Source organism: Leptonychotes weddellii, chromosome 15 (assembly GCF_054177405.1).
Source record: "Leptonychotes weddellii isolate Sample4059 chromosome 15, ASM5417740v2, whole genome shotgun sequence".
NCBI classification, from domain to species: domain Eukaryota; kingdom Metazoa; phylum Chordata; class Mammalia; order Carnivora; family Phocidae; genus Leptonychotes; species Leptonychotes weddellii.
The window spans coordinates 19,743,271-19,770,526 of record NC_138383.1 but is presented as its reverse complement, the minus strand read 5'-3'; the positions used below and the strand labels follow the sequence as shown (position 1 = coordinate 19,770,526).

Genomic DNA, 27,256 nt, shown 5'->3' with positions numbered 1-27,256 from the left:
GTCTGCCTTCGGCTCAGGTCATGATCCCAGGATCCTGGGATCGAGCCCTGCATTGAGCTCCCTGCTCCATGGGAAGCCTGCTTCTCCCTCTCCCACTCACCTTGCTTATGTTCCCTCTCTTGCTGTCTCTCTCTCTGTCAAATAAATAAAATCTTTAAAAAAAAAAAATAAAGATAATGAGGTGGTTTCCTAGTATCCTTCAAAGATGACCAAAGAGAGGGTTTAGGGCTTTTTTTTTTTTTTTTTTTTTTTAAGATTTTATTTGACAGAAACACAGCGAGAGAGGGAATACAAGCAGGGGGAATGGGAGAGGAAGAAGCAGGCTTCCCGTGGAGCAGGGAGCTTGATGCAGGGCTTGATCCCAGGACCCCAAGATCATGACCCGAGCCAAAGGCAGACACCTAATGACTGAGCCACCCAGGCGCCCCAGGCTTTTTTTTTTTTTTTTTTTTAACTTTGTTTTGTGTTTTAGTTTCATTATGAACTCTTGGATTTAAACTTTTTTTTTTTTTTTTGTAAGATCCCTCTGTTAAGACAGAGTGCAGGGGAGGGGGGCAGAGGGAGAGGTAGAGAGAATCCTAATCAGACTCTCCACTGAGTACAGAGCCTTATATAGGGCTCAATCCCATGACCCCAAGACCATGACCTGAGCCAAAATCAAGAGTCAGATGCTCAACTGACTGAGCCACTCAGGTGCCCCAACGTTTTTAATGTGTTTTAATCTTACGTTTATCATCTTATTCCTATTCACATTTTCCAGTGTTTGGTCCGTGGAAGTTTAGTGGGTCCTTCCGACACCCATAGTGTTTGATAAATAGCCTTGTTTTCTGGTTCCAAGCTTATCCTGTTCATTTTGTGCCCCATGCCTGGAATCAGCTTCTCTAAAGAGTCTTAGTTGCTTTTAGGAAAATGATATTTAGAGACAATCTGTGTTAGGAACATAGACATTTTTGGGGTGCCTGGATGGCTCAGTGAGTTAAGCATCAGACTTTTTTTTTTTTAAAGATTATTTATTTATTTATTTATTAGAGAGTGAACAGGAGAGAAGCAGCATGAGAGGGGAGAGGGTCAGAGGGAGAAGCAGGCTCCCCACTGAGCTGGGAGCCCGATGTGGGACTCGATCCCAGAACCCTGGGATCATGACCTGAGCTGAAGGCAGACGCTTAACCAACTGAGCCACCCAGGCGCCCGAGATTTTTTTTTTTTTTAAGATTTTATTTATTCATCTGAGAGAGAGAGCACACAAAAGCAGGGGGAGTGGCAGAGGGAGAGGGAGAAGCAGGTTCCCTGCCGAGCAGGGAGCTCGACACAGGGCTCAATCCCAGGAACCTGGGATCATGACCTGAGCCGAAGGCAGATGCTTAACTGACTAGGCCACCCAGGTGCCCAGACTTGGCCTGTTCTATACACAGAGAGGGAACCTGGACTTTAGGCTTAGGAGAGCTTGCCCTGGGTCACCTGGTGGTGGAATTGTAGAGCTCACATTTGAACCCAGGGCTTTTGGGTGATTTCATTATATGTCCTGTAGTGTATAAGCCCCCCCAACACACACACACACACACACACATTTCCCCCTTACCTGAATGGCCTCACCAGCTGTTCCATCTCAGCCACCACTGACCAAGGATCTACCATGCTTCTTCCTGACACTTACATAAATGCCATCCCTAGGAGGTAGCAATTATTGTTGCTTTTTTTACTGTGGGAAAATATACAGATGCCTAACTGACTGAGCCACCCAGACACCCCAGCAGCTGACTCTTGATTTCTACTCAGGTCGTGACCTCAGGGTTGTGAGATCATTTTATTTTATTAAAATTTTATTTATTTATTTGAGAGAGAGAGTGAGCAAGGGGAGAGGGAGAAGCAGAGTCCCCCGCTGAGCAGGGAGCCTGACACGGGAGGCTCGTTCCCAGGAACCTGAGATCATGACCTGAGCCAAAGGCAGACAGTTAACCAACTAAGCCACTTGGGCGCCCCAGAAGTTAGTTAATTGTTTTTGATACTGTATGATTTATGCATATACACTCTGTCCTTGACCTCCATACCTTAGGGTTCTGACATAGATACTTGCAAGTGGAGCATATCCTTTTTTCCCATTAATTCCCTCCTGTATTAATGTCAGTCTTTAAAAGGAGCACTGCAGGGGTTTTATTTCAAAATTCAAAAGGGTGATAAGGAGAGCATAATTTCTGTGGTAGCCTACCCAACTCAAATGAAGCTTTAGTTAAATTTTACTGACTCAAGCTGGGTGTGTTTGTATTCTGGACTATTTGCTTTAACAGTATTAGCATTTAAATTGTTACAACTAGGCTCTAAAGTTAACGCCCCATTAAGATACACAGGGAAAATTCATAGCTCTGTTGGTACTATTATTTCAGTGTGTGCAGCCTGCCACCTCAGTGTAATAGCAAAGTGTTGATTACATAATAATGCCTTCCCCACCAAAGAACTGGAAACTGAAATAAAACACCGAAACACAACTTGGAAATTAAAATTATAGATTAGACTTTAATTAAAGCCCAGTAACTTCATTGAATTAAGATTTTGCTAGACATTTGATGTGAGCTTACTACTTTGGTGATCCATGGAAGTCTTGTGAAGGAGAAACTAGAAAGACTAGTACAGCACATTATGCCTACATTCTGAAAACCCACCTAGGTTTGTTTTTCTTCTTCCTTATGTTACCAGTTGTGACAACACTGTTTGGAATTTGATTTAGTGGTTAATGTCGGAAATAGAGTTAAATTTTACATTTACTTTTTTTAATTTTTAAAGCTTTATTTATTTTAGAGAGAGAGGGGAGGGGCATAAGGAGAGAAACTCAAGCAGACTCTCTGCTGAGTGCGGAGCCTGACATGGGGCTCAATCCCACAACCCTGACATCATGACCCAAGCCGAAATCCAGAGTTGGATGCTTAACTGACTGAGCAACCCAGGTGTCCCTACTTTTACTTTTCTAATTTCTGGATAAGGTTTGAGTGAATATGAAGTAAGAATTTGTCATTTGAGGTTAACAAATGCTAATAGAAAGGTGCTAATAACTTTGAAAACTAGATTTGTTTTGCTTCTCAAATTTAGTCATGCTAAAGAATTCAGGGTAAAACTATAAATACTGCTTTTGTATTTGTAAATCTGATTTTAAAGCACAGGCCAGAGGAGATTTTTTTGTCCATTTTCTTTCTTTTCCCACTTTTCAAAAAATGAAGTATTATAGGAATACAAAAAAGTACAGAGTATTCATGGAGTTTGTTTTCATTTGTTTTGAATTTATGTTGATATGGGGGGATAGGTTAAATAGGTGATGGAAATTAAGGAGTACACTTGTTGTGATGAGCACTGGGTGATGTATGGAACTGTTAAATTACTATATTATACACCTGAAACTAATATAACACTATGAAAACTTAACTATGTAGGTTAATTTTCATATAATTTCAAATGTACAGAAAAGTTCCTAGAAGAGTACAAAGAACTTTAGTATAGCCTTCATCCATATTTACTAAAATTTTTTAACCTTTTGAGGTATATAATAAACTGCATATGTTTAAAATGTACAATTTAAGTTTTGACATATTGTATACACCAGTGAAACCATCACCACAACCAAGATAATGATGACTTCTGAAAGTTTCCGTACGTTCCTTTGTAATCTCTCTCCTGTCCACACTGTACCATTCCTAGGCAACCACTATTCTGCTTTCTGTCACTGTAGATTGATTTCCATTTCTAGATTTTCATGTAAATGGAATCATGCAGTATATATTCTTTTTCTCTCTTGCATCTTTTACTCCACATAATTATTTTGAGATTTATTCATGTTAGATTCACTAATTGTTAACGTCTTGCCACATTTGCTTTTATATTCATGTAGGTGTGTATGCACACCACATTTTTTTTCCAGAACTATTTGAAAGTAGTTGTATATATTGTGCTCTGTCCCTTCTTAATATTTAATGTACATTTTAAAAAAGATTTTATTTATTTATTAAAGAACACAAGCAGGCGGAGCAGCAGGCAGAGGGAGAGGGAGAATCAGACTCCCCGCTGAGCAGGGAGCTTGATGTGGGGCTCGATCTGGGGTTCAATCCCAAGTCCCTGGGATCATGACCTGAGCTGAGGGCAGATGCTCAACCGACTGATCCACCTAGTTGCCCTTAATATACATTTCTTAAGAACAAAGATATATCTCATATATAATCACAGTACCATTATCAAATTCAGGAAATTTAACATTGATACACTATCTTTTAAGTTGTTTAGCTTACATTCCATGTTCTTATTTTTTCAATACCCTAATAATATCCTAGAAACAATACCTCATAAATCATAGAGGATTTAATCCAGTATCATGTATTACATTTAGTTCTCATTCTTTTTTTTTTAACTTTTTTAAGATTTATTTATCTTAGAGAGAGAGTGCATGAGTGGGAGAGGGAGTGCGAATCTCAAGCAGACCCCATGCTAAGCTCACAGAACCCAATGCGGGGCTCTATCCTAGGACCCCGAGATCATGACCTGAGCTGAAACCGAGAGTCGGTTTAACTGACTGCACCACCAAGGTGCCCCTAGTTCTCATCCTTTACTCTGAAACAGTCCTCAGCCTTTGTCTTTCATGACATTTACATTTTTTGTTGTTTTTTGTTTGTTTTTAAGATTTTAATTATTTATTTGACACAGAGAAAGAGATCACAAGTAGGCAGAGCAGCAGGCAGAGGGAGAGGGAGAAGCAGGTTCCCTGCTGAGCAGAGAGCCCGATGCGGGGCTCGGCTCAATCCCAGGGCCCTGGGATCATGACCTGAGCCGAAGGCAGATGCCCAACTGGCTGAGCCACCTAGGCACCCCTAGTTCTCATTCTTTACTCTGAAACAGTCCTTAGCCTTTGTCTTTCATGACATTTACATTTTCATGACATTTACATTTTTTGAAGGACAGACCGGCTACTATATAGATTCAGGTTATAAAGTTTTGGCTGGAATAGTCCATAAGTGTTCCTTTCAGGTTATCACATTTGTGTTTACGTGAACCGTTTCCCTCTTATTGGTGATACTAATTTTGGACACTTAATTAAGGTGTTGTCTTTTTCCCCACTAAATAGTTACTAGTTTTCCTTTTGTAATTAAGTAATTTGTGGAGACATATTTGGGGACTTCGTAAATATTTCAGTATAATTTGGAAGACATTTTCAAAATGGAAAAGGCATTTAAGCATAATGTGTTTGAAAGTCCTGTTGAAACTGGTATCTGATGACAGTAAATGTTTCTTTATAAATACAGTGCTAAGAGGGCTGTAGTATATTGCACATTTTACAGAGCAAATGAGTGGAAAAGCTAATTTCTTTATAGGAACTGCTGAGCATCCTTGTAAAATTGAAGTATGGGTTTTTTAGTCTTCTTAATTTATAATGGAATTGATAGAAAAGGATTCTGATTCATTTTCTCTACTTATAGACTTAATAGGTGGCAAAAGTTTGATCTCCTGGTAAATATAAATTCTTTATATTATCTATTCTCACTTCGAGAAATATTTTCTTTTACAAAACTCAGACACTGCAGTTTGGGGCTTATTTACAACATGGTATATCAGATGCAGCCAGATAGACTATAAAAGTTTATTGAGACAGGTTAGGTTCTAGGGATATCTCTCTTGACCTCTCAATTTTACTCCTTCTAGATGCATCCTTGGGGAACTGTTCACAAAGAAGCCTATTTTTCAAGCCAATCTGGAACTGGCTCAGCTAGAACTGATCAGGTACAGCTGTGCATGTGCTCTAGGTCCCCAGGTGTGATAGGTGGTCGCATCTTTTAATTTCTAATACTTTTTGTCCATTCTACTAAATGAGTTTATGCTTCTTATGTCCAAGTAAGTTTCTCAGATTATTTTGTCACAGGCTGTAGGTGTAAAGAAGTTGTATTCCCCTTTTTTAGGTCTTACTAAAGGTCTTACCTTTTAGGTTCCCCCTTTTTAGACTTTTTAGGTCTTTGCAATTTTTTTTTATTCTTCATATAAAAGCATGCCATTTTCAGTGTGGCTATTTCATTCCTAGATTAGATTAAGATCAGATTTATTCAGCAAACAGGCCTTAGTCCTGTTTATAACAAATTCCTTTCTCTGTTAAACTTTAGGATTTAGAAATATGTAAGATAGGTCCTTGCCTTCAAAGAGCTCAGAATTTAGTAAGTGGTACAGCATGTAAACAGATAATTAAAGGTGGTGTATAACTCATTATTTGTTATGCATTAAATTCAGTTTTCTATCAAAATTTCTTAGGCTCTCTTCTGCCAGTTTTCCTTATAGGGACATTGTAGGACCAGCTCATCACTTTAATACTACTGAACAGAACAAAATTGATAATGAAAACTTTTATGGAGATTTTAAAAACATGTTTTACAGAACCAAGTATATGGATCATTTTGGACTCTTTTGCCAGGATTTTCTCTTCACTACCTTGTAACCAGTTGTTTCTGTCCTATTCCTTCTGTCCTTAAAGCAGTGAGGTCAGGTTTTACCTTTCTGCATGCCCTCTAATTTAATAAGCCAAGATTCCCCATACCTTAGGAGGTAATAATTTCTGCTTCTGTAATCTCCAGAATTCACAATGGTGACTCACTTACTTCTTGTTCTGGCTTTTTTGCTTTGTTTTCAGTCGACTCTGTGGTAGCCCTTGTCCAGCTGTGTGGCCTGATGTTATCAAGCTGCCCTACTTCAATACCATGAAACCGAAGAAGCAATATAGAAGGCGTCTGCGAGAAGAATTCTCTTTGTGAGTTTGGCAAAAATGTACATCTTGTTTCTGTGTTTAACTGGTATTTAGACTTGAGTTTTTTCTGGCCTGGGGAGTTAGTGTTGTCCCAACTTATTATGGCAGCACACCACAGGAAAACATTTTATCTTTGAACAGTATATGAATTTTATCATAGTGCTGTTGTAATTTTCTCTTATGAAGGCTATATTTTTTTTATTTTTTTATTGTTTTCTTTATTCATTTGAGAGAGAGAGCACAAGCAGGGGGAGAGGCAGAGGGAGAAGCAAACTCCCCGCTGAGCTGGGAGCCCGAGATGGGGCTCGATCCCAGGACCCAAGCCAAAGGCAGACACTTAACCATCTGAGCCACCGTTTGTTTTTATTTAAGTAATCTCTACACCCATTGTGGGGCTGGTACTCACGACCCCGAGATCAAGAGTTGATGCTCTTCCGACTAAGCCAGCCAGGCACCCCTAAAGGCTTTAGATGATAGGAAATCATTTTGTTGTGAACAATATATAAATTTTCTCATAGTCCTTTTGGTCTTCCCACGATAAAAAAGGGAATGGAATTGCTGGCTTCATGTTTTATACCTGTATTATAGCACTGCATAAATCCAGTGTGGGAGCAAGTCTGCTTGCTTGTTTAGCCAGCTTCTAGCTCCCTTTCCACAGTTTTACATGGAGCTGGAAATTCAGACACCTTTGACACAAGGTTACAGGTTTAAGAATTTTGGGGTCATTGTGAACTTGTTCTTTCCACAGCATTCCTTCAGCAGCACTTGATTTACTGGACCACATGCTGACACTAGATCCTAGCAAACGTTGCACAGCTGAACAGACTTTACAGAGTGACTTCCTTAAAGATGTTGAGCTCAGCAAAATGGATCCTCCAGAGTAAGTGCTGCTGGCCAAATAGTGACCCTAAACCTCTCACTAAGCCTGAAGAGATGAGAAACTCAAAATAATAGGTTTTTAGAAGGAATTGCAAATGGCTAAGTCCAGAATGGAGAGGTGCCCTTGAGTATTATGGTTGATAAGAGGTTTGTTTTACTGCTTTATGTTTTCTTTTTAAATAAGGAATAGATTTAGATAGGATATTTGTTCTAATTTGACTCAAGCTGTCTTTTTGTCCCTGAATCCCCAGCATATATTGCCCTGTACTACAACTGCTTTGAAAGTATTCCTTCTAGATTTTGCTCTTACCCATTTCATTTGCTTGAATCTCCTATGTCTGTGGTGACCATGTATAGCCCACATTTGGAAGGACAGTCCTAATTTTAAATAGTTTGCATCACTGTCAGGTCATATATCCCGAATTTTGATGTTGAAAATAGGGTCTTTGACTGTCTCTCTCTCATCAGAATCTTCTGTATTTTCTGTATTCTGTAGGATCGTCTGAGATTCTACACTCATGTTTCACATTTGGCAGATAAAAAGTCTTGTATCTTTGAATTTATCATTGACAGTGTTATAGCTTCCATGTCAGAGTCTTTGCGTATTTTTTTTTTACATAAAGAAACTATCTTATCTTAAATACACAGTATTTAAAGACTGAGTCGATAGTAACCATAAATCTAATTGTTCCAAAGAAATGTCCAGATTCATTTATTGCAGTAGAATTTTGATACATTGAATGTGGCTTGAAATACATAAGCTTTTTACTGAAATTTGGAAGCTCTTACTATAGAGAGATTTTGACTCTGGTAATCTTTATTGTAATAAGATTTGACTTGCCAGGACTGTTTGTATTATCGAATATGAAGAAATCTGGAAATATATTAAAATATACTAATAAACCCCACAAAATATCGAGTCAGGGAAATTCAGTGGGTAGAAAGAAGAAAAGAACCCGTTTTTTGGTCCTCACAGAACAGATAACACATAAATTGTTTTTACACAAAGGTGATTTAATAATACTATACTCAGTGGTTCACCACCTTGCCTGGGCTTTTTGTAGATACTAACAAGCCAGTCATCTCTGTCCTATTTATTCCCTATTGAAACTTGACCACTAAAGTTCTCCTATATTCTTGTTATACAAAGCAAGAACAGTTGTAAGACTTAATTAACTATTTGACTGGAATGTGGGCATTTATATAGTAGGCGTGTCTCTGATAGTAGCAAGATCCTTATTTCTCACTGTAGAAATCTCTTGGGCTTTTGGACTTTGATTTCCTCAGACTACCATATGCCATGATCCCTTTTACACTGCTACTATCTATTAACTAATATTTCTAGTAATTTTTATGTTATTCTTTCCATTTCCCTCTGCTCTTTGCCTTCACATTTTAATCTCTTGTTCATCCATTCACTCACTGATGCAGTCCCCCACACATTTCCCCTTTGCTTTGTTTTTTTTGCAGCCTCCCCCACTGGCAGGATTGCCACGAATTATGGAGTAAGAAACGGCGACGACAGCGACAGAGTGGTGTTGTGATAGAAGAGCCACCTCCATCCAAAGCCTCTCGGAAAGAAACTACCTCAGGGACAAGTGCTGAGCCTGTGAAGAACAGCCCCCCAGCACCACCTCAGCCTGCTCCTGGCAAGGTGGAGCCTGGAACTGGGGATGCAATAGGTCAGTTTTGGGATGGAGTTTTTGTGCTTTAAGGACATTAGGGCAGGTTTTGATGGTCAAGTGCAAAGGTGTGTGTGTTTTAGTTTTTAGCCACTAAAGCATTAATAAAGAAGTGACCTCATTATGAGGAGAAGGAGCTAAACCAAGTTTTGTACGTGTGGTCTAGAAAGTCTACAATAGATTATTTTCCTTTCAAGAAAGTGGGAATACTATATCTCAACTAGATGTATAGCATAAATCAGTAAATTGGGCCATATTTAAGGTTCATTTACCCATGGTTCTCTAACATGTAATTCGGAGCTCTGTTTATGTTAGATTTGTTAAGACCTTCTTAGAATCTAATCATTTAAATTACAATTGCTATTAAATGTAGTTAGTTCTGTAGAAGGTTATTTGATCTAAATATATCCAAAACTGTGTAATAGGGAACTATTATAGTAAAGTAGTTCTCCTCTGGTACCATCAGTTTTTCTGAACTATAGGTATTCTTTCCATGGCTCACTTTCCCTTCCCTGTCCACCTACTAGAGTGGTTTTTAACACTGGCTGCACATTCAAATCATCTGGGAAGCTTGAAAAGTAAACACTCCTGAACAATTGCCAGATCTCTGGGGATGGAAACTGAGGCATCTGAATTTTACAATCTCTCCTAGTAATTCTGATGTACAATAAGGGTTATAAGTCACTGACCTTGAAGAATATAGGTAAAATGAAATCACTTTTACTCACAGTACAGAGATGTTTAAGCTTGTTCCTATATTTTTAAGTGAAAATATAAAGAATAACAAATTATTTTGATAATTTGAGGCATGAAAAATGAGATATTCAAAATGAAACTTCATACATTGAATATTGTAAGTAGTTATTGCCAGTTGAAGAAGGCAAAGGTCTTTAATCTGCCTCATCCTCTTATATTGGCTCCACTGTCTGTCCACAGGCCTCGGTGACATCACACAGCAGTTGAATCAAAGTGAATTGGCAGTGTTACTGAATCTGCTGCAGAGCCAAACCGACCTGAGCATCCCTCAAATGGCTCAGCTGCTTAACATCCACTCCAACCCAGAGATGCAGCAGCAGCTGGAGGCCCTGAACCAATCCATCAATGCCCTAACTGAAGCCACTTCCCAGCAGCAGGACTCAGAGCCCATGGCCCCAGAGGAGTCTTTGAAGGAGGCACCTCCTGCCCTAGTGGTCCAGCCTTCAGCAGAACAGACAACCTCTGAAGCTTCAAGCACACCAGCTGACATGCAGAATATGTTGGCAGTTCTTTTGAGTCAGCTGATGAAAACCCAGGAGCCCACAGGCAGCCTGGAGGAAAACAACAGTGACAAGAACAGTGGGCCACAGGTGCCCCGAAGAACTCCCACAATGCCACAGGAGGAGGCAGCAGGTAAACAGACCGGTCATGAATCTCATTGAGCTCAGGTGCTGTTGATCCTCTTAAAAAATCTCTTTAACATTTTCTTTTTCACATCAGTGGCCTCAGTTTCAGTTTTCTGTAACCTAGTCTACAGGAGAACATAGCACCCAATGATGTATTTCTTTCCCGGCTTCTATTTAAGTCTCAGAGCTTCTCAAAGCACCTTTAATATACTGATTGTTTTTCCATTTCCTAGGAGGTAGGTAAGTAAAGCCTATGTATTCCAACCCAAGGAAACCACAACCGTAGCTAGTGATACATCTTGAACCACTGTGTGATTGGTGGCCAACTAGTACTAGCACTTGAAAATCTGCCTTCCAAATATAAACCATCATCAGATTGTACTAGTAGTCAATTTTACTCTAATGTAGTGAATACTGGATACCAGTCTTACCTGAAAGATATAGTCAAGAAAACTCTAATAAAATGCCATTGTTAATCTCCTGAGGAGTAATTTGGAAATATTTCTAAGTAGATAACTGACACCATACATTTCCTTTCCCCCAAAATTAGAGTGTATAAAAATGCTTTTTAAAAATCTGTTTTTCTAAAAGAGACAATTGAATGGACCCCAAATTAGGAAGTGAGCATTACATAAAGAAAAATCTGAAAAAGGAAATATGTTATACCTTGATCTGGCATGACCACAGCACACAATTTTATTAGAGGAAAGAAAAGTTTAAATTTTCTAATTCTGATTTACAGTCTATTTGCAAAATGCTTACTTGTCTGAAAGTGTTTTCATCTCGTTGGAAATTTTCGCTGTCCATGAAGACCCCATGAATTGGGGAATGAGAAGAGGCACAAGGGCTGAGGAAGTACACTAACCTTCAACTTTAGGTTGTCGTACATTCACATTTCATATTGGATGGTGCGGAAAGTATATGCCTTTTTTCTACTGGTATACAAATAATATAAGCTATTTTTCACATGTAAAGCTTTTTAAAACTGGAAGATAACATAAATAAAATTAACCCCTTTACTTTACAGATAGGGAAACTGAAATCGAGGGAGTTTAAATAAGCCTGCCTATGGTCCCACTGCTGGAACCGTATTATTGGCAGAGGCAGAATTAGGACTGGTGTACTTTTCTTAATATGTTTCTTTTTAATGTGTTTTTTGATTCACCTTGTTATCCTGTCATACTGATTCCAGTTGCTTTTAAGAGACTTTAGAATATGAAATAACAGAGAAAGCTAATCTAGAATTAAAGCAGGGCTTTTTGCCTCCTCTCCCATACCTTCCTTCTCCTCCCCACCCCAGCAGAAAAATTCAGCTATAATCAAAATACCTGGAAGAAGTCGTTCAAATTAAATAATACAGTGATTGAAAGAAATTCACCCAATAATTGAGCTAACAAGCTATCAGCCAAATGGTGAGATTGAACTAAAATTAAGGCCTGGCCTATGGCCAGAAATTGTTGGATTTACTTTTCGGAGGAGAATAAAAATACCACTCCTCATTATTAGCCACCCCTGGATTATCCAGTTCTCCCTGTCTCTCCTATTTTTGTTTCTCCCCTGCTGCCTCTCTTTTGGCCATTTTACCGTTCAGTAGCACTTCCACCAGAGGGCAGACTGAATAAGCCAGAGAAGGTGAAAATCTATCACTTCGACTATGTTTAGCTACTCTTTACTTGTGTGGGGAAAGGGTTATGATTGAAATCTAAGGAGTCAATTGAAATAAATAAGTTATTTGTACATTTCATTAATACCTCCCTCCATTAATCAGACTATTAAGAATTGGTAATATTGTTAACACTAAATCTTAAAATAGTATGACTTTTAAAATGTGATCTTTATTTTTAACTCCTTTAAGAAATTTTATTTAATAGTTCTTTGCAATTTATTTGCTTTTCTACGTTGAGGTGGTTTTCATCCCCATACATGTGAATTTGAACTCAAGAATTAGTTCTATTGAAACAGAGTATTTACACAAAAGGCAAAGTTTAAGTATAAAAACTAGTATAGCTGGAAGAATAAGTTTAACTTTGCTCATTTTTGTAGTTAGGCATTTTTAAAGTTGTTTGCCATTGGTATTAAAAAACAAAACAAAACTGGTGTTTTATTTTATGTATAGTCCAAAACTACTTTTAAATATAACTGGTACTGAGATATTCTTAGGTAGTGAGATATATAGTATTGGCAGCAAAAAGCTCTGAAATCTATAGATGTTTGTAGGCCAGTTAGCTCTCCTTTTTCAGTATGTCTTCTTTTCAGTTGTGAGTTTTCTATAGCTAATTTTTTGTCCTTAAATTCATTTTTACCTACCACCTAGTCAAACAGCCAATCTGTCAACAAGCAACTTGGGTGGGTACTGTATACAGGGTGGCCAACCCATCTCTGTATTGTCCTGGTTTTAAAACTGAAAGTCAGCAACCTGAGAACCTGCTCAGTCCCAGGCAACTTGGGACTGTTGGCCCCCCTAACTTGTATGGTACATAAAGCACCTGAACTTATCCTTCCAGGGCACAATGTTAAAATATTATGTTTTCAGAGTACTTTCACCTGCATGCTAAGTGAATACATACTTAACTTTATTGTCTTTGCAAAATATAATTATGGTAAATATGCTACCAAAATACTTTATAACTAAAAACTATTTTTGGCTTGTCTGAGTAATGACTTTTATATCACTAGCTCAGATAATAAAGAATTGACTATATGGACATTTAAAAATATGGTTCCATAGGGAACAGAAAAATCAATCATTTGGAAGATATCCCAAAACATTAAACCTTTTCTTCAGCAGGGTGACTCCCAACTCTTTAAAAGCACTGTTCTGATTGTATTTGGTTTTTTATGTCCTCAAACTCACAACATTTTACATCTCTACTCTCCGACCTTGGCAGGAGTTATCAGACAATGATTGCCAAGCTAAGGCAAATTTAGCCAGCAGTGGGGTTGGGGCATGGGGTTGTGGGAATGTGGGGAGTGGTTCAAGAAAGACAAAGATCTTTGGAAAGACAGAGTATAGTATATTAAGTTCAATACATTTCTAAATACTCCGTTCTTGTCACCGTCTCCAAGATAAACAGATGTTTATCAACAGCCCATTCATTCTGCATGACATTACGATAAGTGATTTTTTTCATAGCATGGAAAAAAATGCAGGAGGTTGGGAAACAAAATAGAAAATTATGATAGATTAGTCTTTATAATTACTGTAACATAGAAAGCTGAATGACAGAATGGTGGTTAATATCCCTTTCTTCAGAATGTGATTATGGGGAGAGGGGACTAAGGTTGGAGAAGCAAGTGTATATTTATACATGACGGTAATGAAAGGTTTTTACTTTATTTCATCTCTCCTGTATATTCTTTAAGTTCTATTTCAGGTGTTAACCTTATATCATCAAATGTTCTGTAAAATGTGTTAGCTAAGTCCATACAAGGTCTCCTATTGTACAGCAAGATTATGTGCTAGAAATGTGACCACAACATGTGTATTATTTCCTCTCCTCTTCCTTCTTTCTACTTTATTTTCATTAATGTTTTGATCCAACAGCAAAAAGGGGCGGGAGGCTGCCAACAGCCTACATATTAGAACAGTTCCTTAAGGAAGGAAATGGAGGAAATCTCAGACAAAAATCAGGACAATCATTTGAAACATATGATCTTTTTTACACCAGCTGTTAGATTCAGAATGCAACTGTTTTATTTTAATCACTTGATTTCATTTATAAATTGCAATTTTCTGATCCCAAGATTTTATTCTTTATATATATTTGGTTACTTGTATTGATATTTGTTTATGTCGGGCAGTGTATGTGTGTGTGTATGTGTGTGTGTATGTTTGTGTTTATAATCACATGTGATTTTTAAGATGGTGTTTAAAAGAAGTAACCCTTCCACAGCATGTCCTCCTCACATTCTTCCACCAGAGAAGAGGCCCCCTGAGCCCCCCGGACCTCCACCGCCGCCACCTCCACCCCCTCTGGTTGAAGGCGATCTTTCCAGCGCCCCCCAGGAGTTGAACCCAGCCGTGACAGCCGCCTTGCTGCAACTTTTATCCCAGCCTGAAGCAGAGCCTCCTGGCCACCTGCCACATGAGCACCAGGCCTTGAGACCAATGGAATACTCCACCCGACCCCATCCCAACAGGACTTACGGAAACACTGATGGGCCTGAAACAGGGTTCAGTGCCACTGACACTGATGAACGCAACTCTGGTCCAGCTTTGACAGAATCCTTGACCCAGACCCTGGTGAAGAACAGGACCTTCTCAGGCTCTGTGAGCCACCTTGGGGAGTCCAGCAGTTACCAGGGCACAGGGTCAGTGCAGTTCCCAGGGGACCAGGACCTCCGTTTTGCCAGGGTCCCCTTACCATTACACTCAGTGGTCGGGCAACCATTCCTGAAGGCTGAGGGAAGCAGCAACTCTGTGGTACATGCAGAGACCAAATTGCAGAACTATGGGGAGCTGGGGCCAGGAACCACAGGGGCCAGCAGTTCAGGAACAGGCCTTAACTGGGGGGGCCCAGCTCAGTCTTCTGCTTATGGAAAACTCTATCGGGGGCCGACAAGAGTCCCGCCAAGAGGGGGAAGAGGGAGAGGAGTTCCTTACTAACCCAGAGACTTCAGTGTCCTGAAAGATTCCTTCCCTATTCATCTTTCCATCCAGTTCTCTGAAACATTAATGAAATCATTTGCCAGAGCGAGGTAATCATCTGCATTTGGCTACTGCAAAGCTGTCTGTTGTATTCCTTGCTCACTTGCTACTAGCAGGCGACTTATAAAATAATGATGTTGTCACCAGTTCCCCCTGGATGGGCTACAGCCAGAACAATTACTTCAACTCTACCTAGTAGATACAAGTAGAGAATGTGGAGAGGGTCATTAAATTGAAAAGTAAATGTTGTATTAGTTCATTTGCCTGCACTTCTTGAGCAGAAGAAAAGGAGAACAGTTTCAATTTTGAGATGGCTCAGGAGAGGCTCTCTTTAGGTTTTTAAAATTGGGGGATTTTTTTTTTTATGATTTCTTTCTTTTGAATTTTGTTTTTTGTTTTTTTGTTTTGTTTTCCTTTAAAGATAATAGTGTTCACAAAATTTGAGCTACTCTTAGGCTTTTGCTAAGAAACAGAGTGACTGGCTGATTTAAATAAATGTTTCCTTCCTCTCCACCATCTCACAATTTTGCTTTCAAGTGAACTCTTTTTTTCCCCATTGAGCATCTTGAACATACCTTTTTTCCAAATAAATTACTCATCCTTAAAGTGTGCTCTGCTTTGACAAAAGACATGCCCCTCTCCCTGCACATGAAGCAGGTTGTAGAAAGAGGCAATCTTGGGCATGTAGGTAGATTTACCCCATTTCTTCCCTTTTTTACTCCTTCTTTATAGTTTCTCGTTCTCTCTCTCTCTGTGTCTCTTTTTGAGGCATTTGTTTGGAAAAAATTTAATCGTTGAGATGCCCAAGAACCTGGGATAATTCTTTACTTTTTTTTGAAATAAAGGAAAGGAAATTTAAACTCCTATATTGTTCTCTGTAACTTTTCAATTCTAAAATGTTTTTGTTTTTTTAAAACCATGTTCTGATGGTGAAGTTGATTTATAAATGCAGACAGCCTAGGACATTGCTGTTGAACTGGGGTTAGAGATGATGCCTCCATAACTAGAGGGCTAGTAAGAGCAGTTAGCATACTGTTTACACATATATTTTTATGTCAAAAAATCCTTTGAAAGAGAGCACTGTAGTATTGTCAAAGAGAAAAGAAATACATCCTGAAAATACATGGAAACGTAACTTAGTTTAGGGTGCATATTTTTCTGAAGATCTATCAATATCTGAGACCTTTTTTAAAAAATAATTTTAAAAGAACAGACCATGAGAAAGAACAGTATTGACATATACACATCTCAGCATGTATATCCTGCCAATTCTTTTAGGGAGTTTGCTCTAGGAGATTTGATTTTGGTTTTGTTTTTGGTAAAAGGGGTTAAATTATGACTTCATTGCAAGAATTTTGCCTTATAAACAGGAAATGGAAAAGGGAAGGGCTTCAGGGTGGGATAACTTGGGAGGCTTCTCATTCTGGCTTCCACTTCTATGTGAATACCAGCATATAATGTGTTTTAAAAACATACACATTCATATAAGTTATCTGCACAGACTTAGACCTTTGTGAAACGTAGTTAGGGCCCTTTTACAAAGAAAAGGCAAACATGCTTCAGCATCTTGGAGAATAGTTTTCAGAACTCAAGTGAAGTTTTGTGTTTCAATGCCAAGTTCTTATATCAAAAAATAAAAACTACTTGTAAGAGAAAGGTACACTAATAAAAAAAAAAAACCCTCTTCAGATACTTACATGAAGACTATTTTCCCCTGTTACAGAAATAGGTAGATATCCGGTGTGTGTATTTCTTTATTATTCTCTGGGTTTTGGCCTTGCCCTCATGGGCAAACGTTGATTAGAGGAAGAACCTTCTAGCCATTTTGGCATTGATGGCTTTTTATACCAGTGTGTCCAATTAGATTTGCTAGGCTCACTGACATGCTATTGGAAAATTCCATTAAAGTTCATCTGAACCTTTTGTCTGTTGACTTCTTAGTCCTCAGACATGGGCCTTTGTATTTTAGAATATTTGAGGCATTGGGCCCCACTCCCATTTTTGATTAAAGAACTTAAGCCTGGGATACTTTCAGAAGTATCTATTCAGTGAAAATAATTGGTCTCCCATCAAATATGAATAAAATTCTCTCTGTATTTTAATTACATTTTGGTTATCAGCAGTCATCAATAATGTTTTTCCTTCCCCTTTCCCACCCCTTATTTTTAATTATGCCAAATATTCTAAATAATATACTTAAGTCTCCATTCCCCCATCCCTACTACTAGGGAAGGGGGTGAGTGTATGTATGGGGTGTGTGTGTGTGTGATCCTATCTCACCCCCTACCCCCATTTGGGGAGTGTAGCCTTTACAATGAAAAAAGTTTGGTAATTTTGACTATTTCTAAAAGCAGAGGAAAAAAGAAACTCAAATATCCTGGAATCTGTGTGGAGGAAGAAAAGGTATTTGTTAATTTTTCAGCTATGTTATCTATAAATGTGATAGAAGTAAAGTTTTGGCAGAATTTCAACTTGATTGTTAGAAAATCACAAACCCAATTTTATTCAAAAGTGGTTTTTGTTTTGTTTTAATTATTGTACCATGGGAGATAAGTCCATTAAATACATTATTTTGAACAGATGAGAAATCTGATTCTGTTCGTGAATGTAAGGCAAAACTGGTTTGACCATGATCATTTTTTGTGGTTTTGAAAACAATTTTGTTTGACCCAGTTTCCTTAGTTTTTTCCTCAACTGTCCATAGGAATGATAAAATGACATCAGATCTATACTTTTCAAAGCAGGGCAGTAGCACAAATTTGTAAGTAGGACTTTTTTGTTAGCTTATGCCATAGACATCACCCAGCCACTGTGTGTGTGTGTGTGTGTGTGTGTGTGTGTGTGTGTGATATGCATATATAGTTACAGTACTAAAATGGTTACCAGCAGGTTTTGAGAGAGAATGCTGCACCAGAAAAGTGTCAGTTGCCACCTCATTCTCCCTGATTTAGGTTCCTGACACTGTATTCCTTCTCTCTCTTGTTTTTGCCCCACATCGGGTGTACCTTGTCTATGTACAGATATTTTGTAATATATTAAATTTTTTTCTTTCAGTTTATAAAAATGGAAAGTGGAGATTGGAAAATTAAATATTTCCTGTTACTATACCACTTTTGCTCCATTGCATTTACTTCTTAACCTGTAGCCTCTGAGCAGATCTAATTGCGTGTAAAGGGTTTTTTCCTCCACTTTATCTTAGGAGTTCTTTGTCTCAGAATCTCTGTAGTCTCATAAAATATCAAAAAAAAAAAAAAAGTTCTCAGGGTTTGAAGAGGTGCTTCAAGACACTAGGAAATAGAGAAGAAAAAAAGTTGGGGAAACTGTAAGGTGATTTTTGTTTTAAGTAGAAATAGTTACACAAATGATGGTGCCAGGCCATCAAAAGAGTTGAGCCTCATGTACCCCGACTCCTCCTGAAAGGAGAGGTAAGTGGGTTTGAGCTCAGCTTGTCAATGGAAGTTGGTAAGAGACTGTTTAGACCAAAGAATAGTCCCTTAAATATAACCACCCCCCACCAGTTCTTATGTTACCATGAGTAGAGTAGGCATGGAGATTAGTGTTCCTAGGTCTGTTGAGATTTCCTGATGTGTTGCCAATCCAGGAAATGAGTAAAGTTTGTTTATAAGGGTAAAATTCCTGTTACCTTCAAAATTTTTCCTATCTCCACCTGAGGAGGGAGTTGTTTTCCCTTCTCTTTCATGGTTTAGGACACTGAGACCTAAAACTTCCCTTGTGTTGCTGCAGTCCTGGTAGTTATGACCTAAGTAGGCAGACAGACAGCAGATAAAACCCATTAGAAGACAGAAAGGAAGAGGGGAGATAGGTTATCAGGAAGCTGTTGGTGGGGTGAGCAATCATATAAGGTTAAAGGGTACACCAGAACAAGGAAATTAGGAAGATGAATTCAAATACTGGTGATGAGGGTTGCCAGCCTGTTTTTGAATCTCCAAAGTTTATGATACCTGTGAGCTGTCCTGTCTTTACCCAGAAGGAGAATGGAGAGCCCAAGATTGTTCCAATTCCTGGAATCCTGTGTTCCTGGTTAGCCTCCAGAGAAAAGGAATTTGTTTTTGGTCTCCATATATTGCAGATTCATTACTAGGAGTGTGAACTTCAATCGACTAGAGAATATTGTTTCCACTTCATAGCAGTGGCAGTCTTTTTAATTCTGGGCCTAAAGGCTGAGGACCTAACTAACATGGACTTTTTTCTGTGTCACAACCAAGGCTATTTCTAATTAAAAACCATGCTGTTTCAGTATCTACATTTCTTCAGAACTGTCTTTTCCCAGACAGGTATCCTTAACCATATGGTAAGGTTAATGCCTCAAGGAAGTTAACAGTTAATGTTCTTCGTGCTGGGATTTCCTTTGTTATTAAAGATTGCCCCATAGTTTGACTGTGTTTCAGGTATGAAGTTACTTCTCTGTTCACAACTTAGTCATCCTGAAGGGCTAGGTGGAATGGAAGTGGGGAGTTCAAGTGAGTAAATGTTCAACCATTCCAGGGGCAGGTGGGACTGCTTAGTCTTTTGGTTGTCCTGAGAGGCAAGGTCAGCATTTCTGGACACATTCGTTAATTTTACTGTCCAGGTGTGGCATTTCTCATCTATGGGAATACTTTTAATGTTCCTGTAACCTTAAGAATACTCTCACATGAACATTTACTCCAAACTAGAGTTGAAAGACTTTGGGGGAAGTATGACACCTGGAGGAATTGCTACCACTCCTCTCCCATATGCAGCCGTCTCTCCATCTCCTGTCCACCCACTTTTCATTTCCTATTTTTCACTCACTGCCCACCTTGCATGCATTAGGCCTACCAGGGGTATCGATTGCTTAATCCTGCAGGATATTTAGAGTTACTGCTGCTTCATAGTTTTGAAAGGTAATGAGAGGCAACTCTGAAGACAAATGTCTATTTACTGGGTAAGAGGTGAGGGAGGAAGCAAAATAACCATGCTTTCTTACTGCTAAGGAGATTTTAATATACATTGTGTGGGGTACAAGAGATTCCTTTACTGGTCTAGGAAGGACAGGGAATCTCAACACTTCACTTCATCCTCTTCCCTCATATCCTGAGACATGCTTTTGGTGATGACATTTCTGAGCTCAGTTGCAGATGGTGTCTGTGGGAAGTAAAGCTTGGTGAGTGAGAAGAGGGCCCTGCTATCCATGAGAAAGCAGATGAGGATTGCTTCGATGCCCTGGTGATTAATCACTAAAGTGCCAGAATGCTTTGGCCATTGGATTGCTCTCATACCTATCTCAAAAATTAGTAGTCCAAGGCTGAGAGAAAGGGGCTGATATGAAGTGTGTCTTTAATACTCTCTAGATGGGTGGTTGTTAGTGAAACTTACTCAATATGTAGCCCATAGCCACAGCATACTTCTCTGTAATAAGAGAATATAGCCATAAAGCAAGTTCACTTAGACATAGGTTTCCTAGGACCTGGAAATAGATGGATTTTTAGATGTTTTGCTCTGGCATGGCTGTAAACAACAGATAATGTTGATAGTTCCCAAGGAATGAAGGGCATTTTATCCAAGCCAAACCATCTCTTGAGGGAGGCAGCATGGAGAAACCCTATAAAGGCTACAATGTAGCGGTCAGAGCTAAGTGAAAAACAAAGCCTGGGTCCTGGAGGATGTTTTTTTCTTTACTGTAAGGAGCCTATTCCAATGGCTGTCTCAGGGAGAGGATCCTTTTACCTCCTGTGTCTCAGAACTACAACAATACTTTTACCTTGTAGGTGAAGTAAGGATCAGCTTGTAGACAGACAACCCTCCCCACCAAGGCTAATGCAATTTTGAATGCTTTTGGCCCTGGAGAAAAGAGGCTGAATTCAAAGACTTAGAGAAAGCTTAGGAGTCTGATCCTTTTTATCAATTTAGGAACTTCTGAGTATGGCCTTTTTACCAGTATTTGCATTTTATATTAGGGAGCCAAAGGTCTCATACAATATGAAGCAATAGGAGAAGGAGATGTAAAAAAGGGAAAGAACTCTAGAGCAGTCTGTTAGCTGGGCTGCAGAAAGACACTTAGGGTATAATTGCTTTTAAAGAAGACATAGAAATATGGGGTGGAAGGAAAAATTATGGTTGGGCTAGTAAAAAGGGATAATTGCCTTAAAGGTTTACAGTTCATTTTAGGGAGGCCCCATTAAAGCACCACCTTGAGTAAAGAGTTCCCCTTGATTACAGTAGTGTTACCTTTATGGTTGGAGGATGGGCCTAGAACCCTTAGGTTGGGAGATGCTTTGAAGATGTTTTCACTTAGGGAAGCTTGATTATATTAGACAAATAACATATAAGGAAATTTTGCTTCCCACTGCTATCTACATAATTCAAGAGAATAATTCATTTTTTTTTAAAGATTTTATTTATTTGAGAGAGAGAGAATGAGAGACAGAGAGCATGAGAGGGAGGAAGGTCAGAGGGAGAAGCAGACTCCCTGCCGAGCAGGGAGCCCGATGCGGGACTTGATCCCGGGACTCCAGGATCATGACCTGAGCCGAAGGCTGTCGCTTAACCAACTGAGCCACCCAGGCGCCCTCAAGAGAATAATTCAGAAATAAGGAAGGGATGATACGGATGCATCACTTTAAAAAGTTATTTGTATTTATGGAGTTCTAAAACTCCTGAAAGTGGTTTTGTGTATTTTAGGCCAACCTGGAAACTAGTGTTATTCCTCTCTCCTTTGTTTTTAGATCCAAGTGAAGGCAGTGCATAGAAGAGTAAACAAACCAGAATATGTGAATTAGAGTCACAGACTGTTAGTTAGAATTACAAAAGGACATTAGTTTGTCTAGTTCAATGCTGTCTTCAGCCAGTGAACAAATAGGCCCAGAAAGGTTGAGAACCTGTGGTTTGGGGAAGAAGGGAGAGAATAAGAACCATTGTTGTTGGGAACCTACTATGTGTCAGGCACTGTGCTGAATGCTTTGCTTGTATTATCTTGATTGTCAAGTACCTTGAGGCTAAAAGATGGAAGGAATAAAAGGCAAATCCCTCTTACTATCCTGAGCAATAAGTAGGTGATAAAGGGGAGTGGCAGATCACTTTTTCCTGTCTGACCACATAGGGCTAAACTATAGGAAGTGAAGAGTCAGCATTTGAGAGTGAGGTTAATCTAAGGAAGTACTCGCTAAATAGTTGAGACTCATGAATAACTTCTCTATTCCTGGGAACCTTCCAAAAATGTGATGGTCAGAGGTAGGCTAGAGGCAGAGCTGGTAGAGAACAAGATTATTCTTGGCTCTGGGATTGATTTGCATTCTAGAAAATCAGCTCATGACCTGAGAATATAGATTAATCTTAGAAATAGGGAACAACATAGGGCATCTCCTCCTAAGGGGTCTTCAAAGAAAACAGTGTTTATATCCTAAGAATCAAGGAGATAAACATATGCCTTTGGTGACCGTGCTTGTTTTGGGGTTTTTGTTTTGTAACACACTTTGAAGTCATGAAACAGTTTATAATTTTGGAAAGACTCAGTGCCAGGTTCAATGTTGATAGGAGCAGGTGGCAGCCTGAACATTGCTAGTGAGAATAAGATTTTATTCCTCATAGTTGTTTGATATGATATCCCAAGTGTTAAACCATGAGGCTGCTTCAGTGGGGAGTGGTAATATCATTAGCTGAGTCATGTCTTGAGTACAGGACAACTTCTGGGGAAGATTAAGGGAGGATCTATCTCACTTTTTAAAGAAGCTTTTGGATCTAGTGAGATGAGTGTTATACTTGGGAAGTAAGGAATCAGTATTTATAAGTCAGCACATTAATGCAGGCTATAAAATAAGATAGTAACCTAGTACAGAAGTAGCCATAGCCAAGAAATAATTCGAAAAGTTGAGTTAACCAGAAAAGAATTCTTTGAAGTAATGAAGATAGGGGAACAGAAGAGGTGTTCAGATGAAGAAAACTTACAGAAGAAGGTTTATGTGTGTTTTGTGCAGAAGGCTTTGAATGGGCTAGTCAGGGTCGTAAAGGAGAGAAATATTAAGAAATAAAGTCGGAGGAGCAGTCTTGTGGGCCTGAATGAGGAGTTCGGATTTGATTTGGTAAGCATTAACAGGAAGCAGAGCTTGGTGGGATGAATATGATGTTGAGGACTTTCGCAGCCATACTGGGTCAAGGAAGCAGGAAAGCTTGCTAGGATATTTTTGTTTTGTCCAGATGTGAGGCCCTGAGGGCCTGCACTAGAGTGGGACAAAGAGAATGAGAAGAAAGGAAGGGGGTCCATAGGAATTAGCAAGGCTTGATGATAGTTAGGATGTAAGAGGAGAGATGACCCCAGGACATTAATCCTGTTGATGGTGATGAGAGCTTGGAAAGAGGTAGCTGCTTTGTTTTTTTTACTTCATTAACCAGTTGATGGGATGTGTCTTTGTTCAGTATTGCAGGGTCTAGGTGGGGGCAGCACCCCTAGGAAATAGTGAAGCTTGTGCTCTGTGCCCAGACTATCCATCTGCACTCTGCCCTTTGCAGGTGGGAGATCCAGGTGAAAGAGAGTTTATTGCTGGGGTTTTCCCACAGATTTAAAGAATGCTATCCCTCTCCAGATCTAGGAAAGAAAATAGTTTTTTGCCAGTTTCTTCCCCTTTAATGCTTTGAAAATGGGATATGACTAGCCTGTGGCAGCATGTGGCTGTGGATGCACAATTCTCTGGCTTGTTTCTTGGAAGGCCTTTTCCTGTCCCTCCCTGGGGGTCATTTGTATCTCTGGTTTCTGCTCCCAGAGCCATAAAGTGGGAGCCCCCATTTATTAATTGGGTTGGGATTGGGGAGGGGGTCCACGGGGGACTCTTTAGTGCAGCAGGCGGGGGTCTTCCCGAATGAGCCCATTAGCCAGCCCCAATGGCAGCTGAAACGGGGCCGCAGCCAAGTCCTCTCCGTTTCAAAAACCCTCCATCGCCTGCAGCAGATCAGAACAAGGCCTGCGGGAGCCCTTAGCTTCTGATTGCAGCTGTGAGGAAGGACAAAACAATTTATAGGAAGCCAAGTAGCTCCTGTCTCACTATCTCTTCCTTTCTGACTTTGGGGAGGGGCAAGACTGGGATGTGGTGCCACCCACACACCATAGCTTCTTACAAGGCGGGTATAGGCCTGAAGTAGGAGAGAACAGTAGTGAGTGTATTTGCGCTGATTGGACATTTATGTCAATGCTCTGTATGTGTTTACACATGTCCTTGCTTTCTTCTTCCATCCACATACAGTTGTATTTGATACATGGTCCTCCCTAGGGCAAAGCCAAGTGTGTGCTCAGATAGTCTCAGTTGTATTTTGGGGGGCATGTTTATCACACTCTTTCCTGCCCCATACATCTGCCTTGTGTCTTCTCTGCCTTATCAAGATTCAGGGTTAGAGTTAGATCACCTTCTTAATATATCTTCAAAATAGAAGGAGTTTGGCACTGAAAGGAAGGCCTCCTACTGGGACTCCCTCATTTGTCCCTTTAAGCCAGCATGAGAAAAGCAGGCATCTCTAGGGGAGCTTCTTTCTGCAGTGGCCCAGAGAGAAGGTGTGAAGGGCAGGAATGCCTCACTTCCTGATAAAAGGAAGTGTCTCCTTCCTCATAGAATCACAGTCGGCCAGAGCTAGAAAGGGACCCTAGAGATCACCTAATTCACTCTTTCAGTGTAGAGTGGGAAACAGCTTTGGGGAAGGGAAGTGCCTTGCCCACTGTCTCATAGTGAGTGAGTTGGTGGCAGCCAGCCAAAACTGGAGTCCAAGAGGCCAGAATCTTAACCTACTTGAGTATAGAGCCCCCAACCTTAAGATTGCCAATTCCTGTGACCGCTGAACTTCCTCAGGAAAGGAAGGTAGGACTGTGAGGTTTTGAGGGGAAAAGGTAGATTTGGAAAACAGTAGAAAAATTGAGAAGTTTTATGTGTTTTACCTCAAAGACTCAGCTCTCCATGACCTGCAGATTGTACAAGTGTAATTTTTATGTAGTCAGGAGCTCTGGTTCATTGGGGAAGCAAGTGGCAGCCACCGCCAAAGATCTTGATGCCCCCAAAGTTACCCCCAAGTTCCAGGAGCACTTTGCCACCAGCTCTGGGGTTTGGGAAGCAGGCCTCTGAGACCCAGTGAGGAATTCACCCTAAATCTCAACTCAGGCTCTTTTGTATTACCATACAGCTATAGAAAAGCAAAATCGGAAGGGAGGGAAAGAGAAAACCTCACCTTATGGGAAACTAAGGGGAGTCTCTGAATGAGAGAAGGGATTATAGAACTCTGTAAAATGAGATACTCTCTGAGATCACTGGGAAACGGGGTTGGAGGGGGGACCCCCTACTCCTCTCCCTTATTAAGTTTGAACTGTTTTCTCCTTTGATGAGGCAGAAGGAAGGTGGTGTGGTGCTCCACAGTGACCTAAGGCCTAAGTAGTATGCTCAGTGAACTGACATGCACAGCAGGCTCTGAAGTTGTCTCACTCTGGTGCGTAGACTACCCCCTCTTTGGACCTCTCCGAGATGTATCTGCAGTCCCTTCCAATGCTTATTTTCTGAGCATACGAGTTTGGGAGCCAGTGATGTGCATAGAGGTAAATGCTAAAGAGTCTCTAAGCTGAGATCAGAATCTTGGAGGGAGAAACAGTTTAGAGTTATGAGTCTAGGTCAGAGGGGCAGTGGGTCTGCAAAATGAATATTGTGTGCGGATGACAAACAGATCCTAGTACGTAACCTTTACATTTTGTCCATCACACCCCAATTGATAATACTGGGGGAACATGAACTGGTCCCCATGCAGATTCCTCCCTACATAGGGAGTGTGTTTGATAGACCTACTTGTCCAAATTGTATCAAGTTTGCTGTCCCCTCACAAACCTCCTTTCTGTCTCACAGGATTTTCTTGTTTGTTTGTTTGCCTCCTAGCCTTTCTTGAAGAACCTGTTACAGACAAGGCGATGATCTGATCTAAAACTAGATGGCCTCCTTTGAGTCACCATCTTAAATTAACTTTGCATTAACCTTGAACCTTCATCACCCTATAATTCTGAGTTTCACAGCTTCCAGTTCTGTTGAATTCCTAATTTACCTCTTAAGTATAGAATCATTGTTTTTACTTTATCAGACTGGGAGCTGGTTCCCAGGAGGTAGGACTCTTAGAGCAGTTATATCTCTCTCTGGGAGCATACTTAAGGTTCATCTTAATCCTTCTGGGCTTTGTGAATTCAGGTTTGAGGGAATTGGAAGAGTGGTGACCATCACCGTCACTGTTACCTACTAAGGCCATACTCCCTGGGTGAAAGACCAAATTTCTCTTTGGTGTCTAGTCCCTGTCTCATGTCTAAAGTAACCTGTCATTTTCCTTCACAGGTGGCAGCAGCGGCAGGAAGGATGGCCCTTGAGGAATTTGGTGAAGTCCGTCAGTCACCTGGCATCTGGAGCCCTGAAAAGTTCAGTCTTTCATACACTCTAAAGCCAGGTAGGGACCTAAAGCCAATCAGAGGTTTCAGGCCTGCTTTTGTAAGGGATTCCCCAGCCCCACCCCCCGACACAACTAGTCTCAGGGAAATTTCTTATTCCCAGGGAAGTTTCTTATTCCCAAAGATCTTCAGAAGAGTTTCCCTGGCTTTTTATTTGACCCTATTACAGTGTCCTACCTTCTCATTAACAGTTTCTCCCCCTTGGTTAGAGTAGGTGACCCTCTTTATTAACATTGACAGTCATTTCATTCCTTTTCTTTCCTCTTGGCCAAGTTCGCTAATGGATATTCCTCTTTGGTGGGATACTGATGTTGGTTACTCTCAGCCTCTCCTCTACAACACTTGTCCCACTCACCCATCACTACCACCACCACACACACACACGCGCGCGCACACACACACAGCCCTGCCTTCCCCAAGAAGCTATTTTCTCTCCCTTTTTTTTTTTTTAAAGATTTTATTCATTTATTTGAG

General features: G+C 40.0%; 1 protein-coding gene across 3 annotated transcripts in view; it reads left to right on the top strand.

The window, feature by feature from the left end:
* CDK12 (cyclin dependent kinase 12) overlaps window positions 1-18,458 on the top strand; it is a 49,873-nt gene extending 31,415 nt beyond the window's left edge. For 2 of the 3 annotated variants that reach the window (XM_031017748.2, XM_006746945.3), the window contains exons 9-14: window positions 5,674-5,751; window positions 6,647-6,763; window positions 7,509-7,640; window positions 9,110-9,321; window positions 10,258-10,710; window positions 14,597-18,458. In XM_031017748.2, coding sequence (XP_030873608.1) covers window positions 5,674-5,751; window positions 6,647-6,763; window positions 7,509-7,640; window positions 9,110-9,321; window positions 10,258-10,710; window positions 14,597-15,309 — 1,705 coding nt within the window. In that variant the 3' untranslated portion in view covers window positions 15,310-18,458. The remainder of the gene's footprint in view (window positions 1-5,673; window positions 5,752-6,646; window positions 6,764-7,508; window positions 7,641-9,109; window positions 9,322-10,257; window positions 10,711-14,596) is intronic. The other variant, XM_006746946.3, reaches the window with a different exon arrangement.
* The last annotated feature ends 8,798 nt before the right edge of the window (window positions 18,459-27,256 follow it).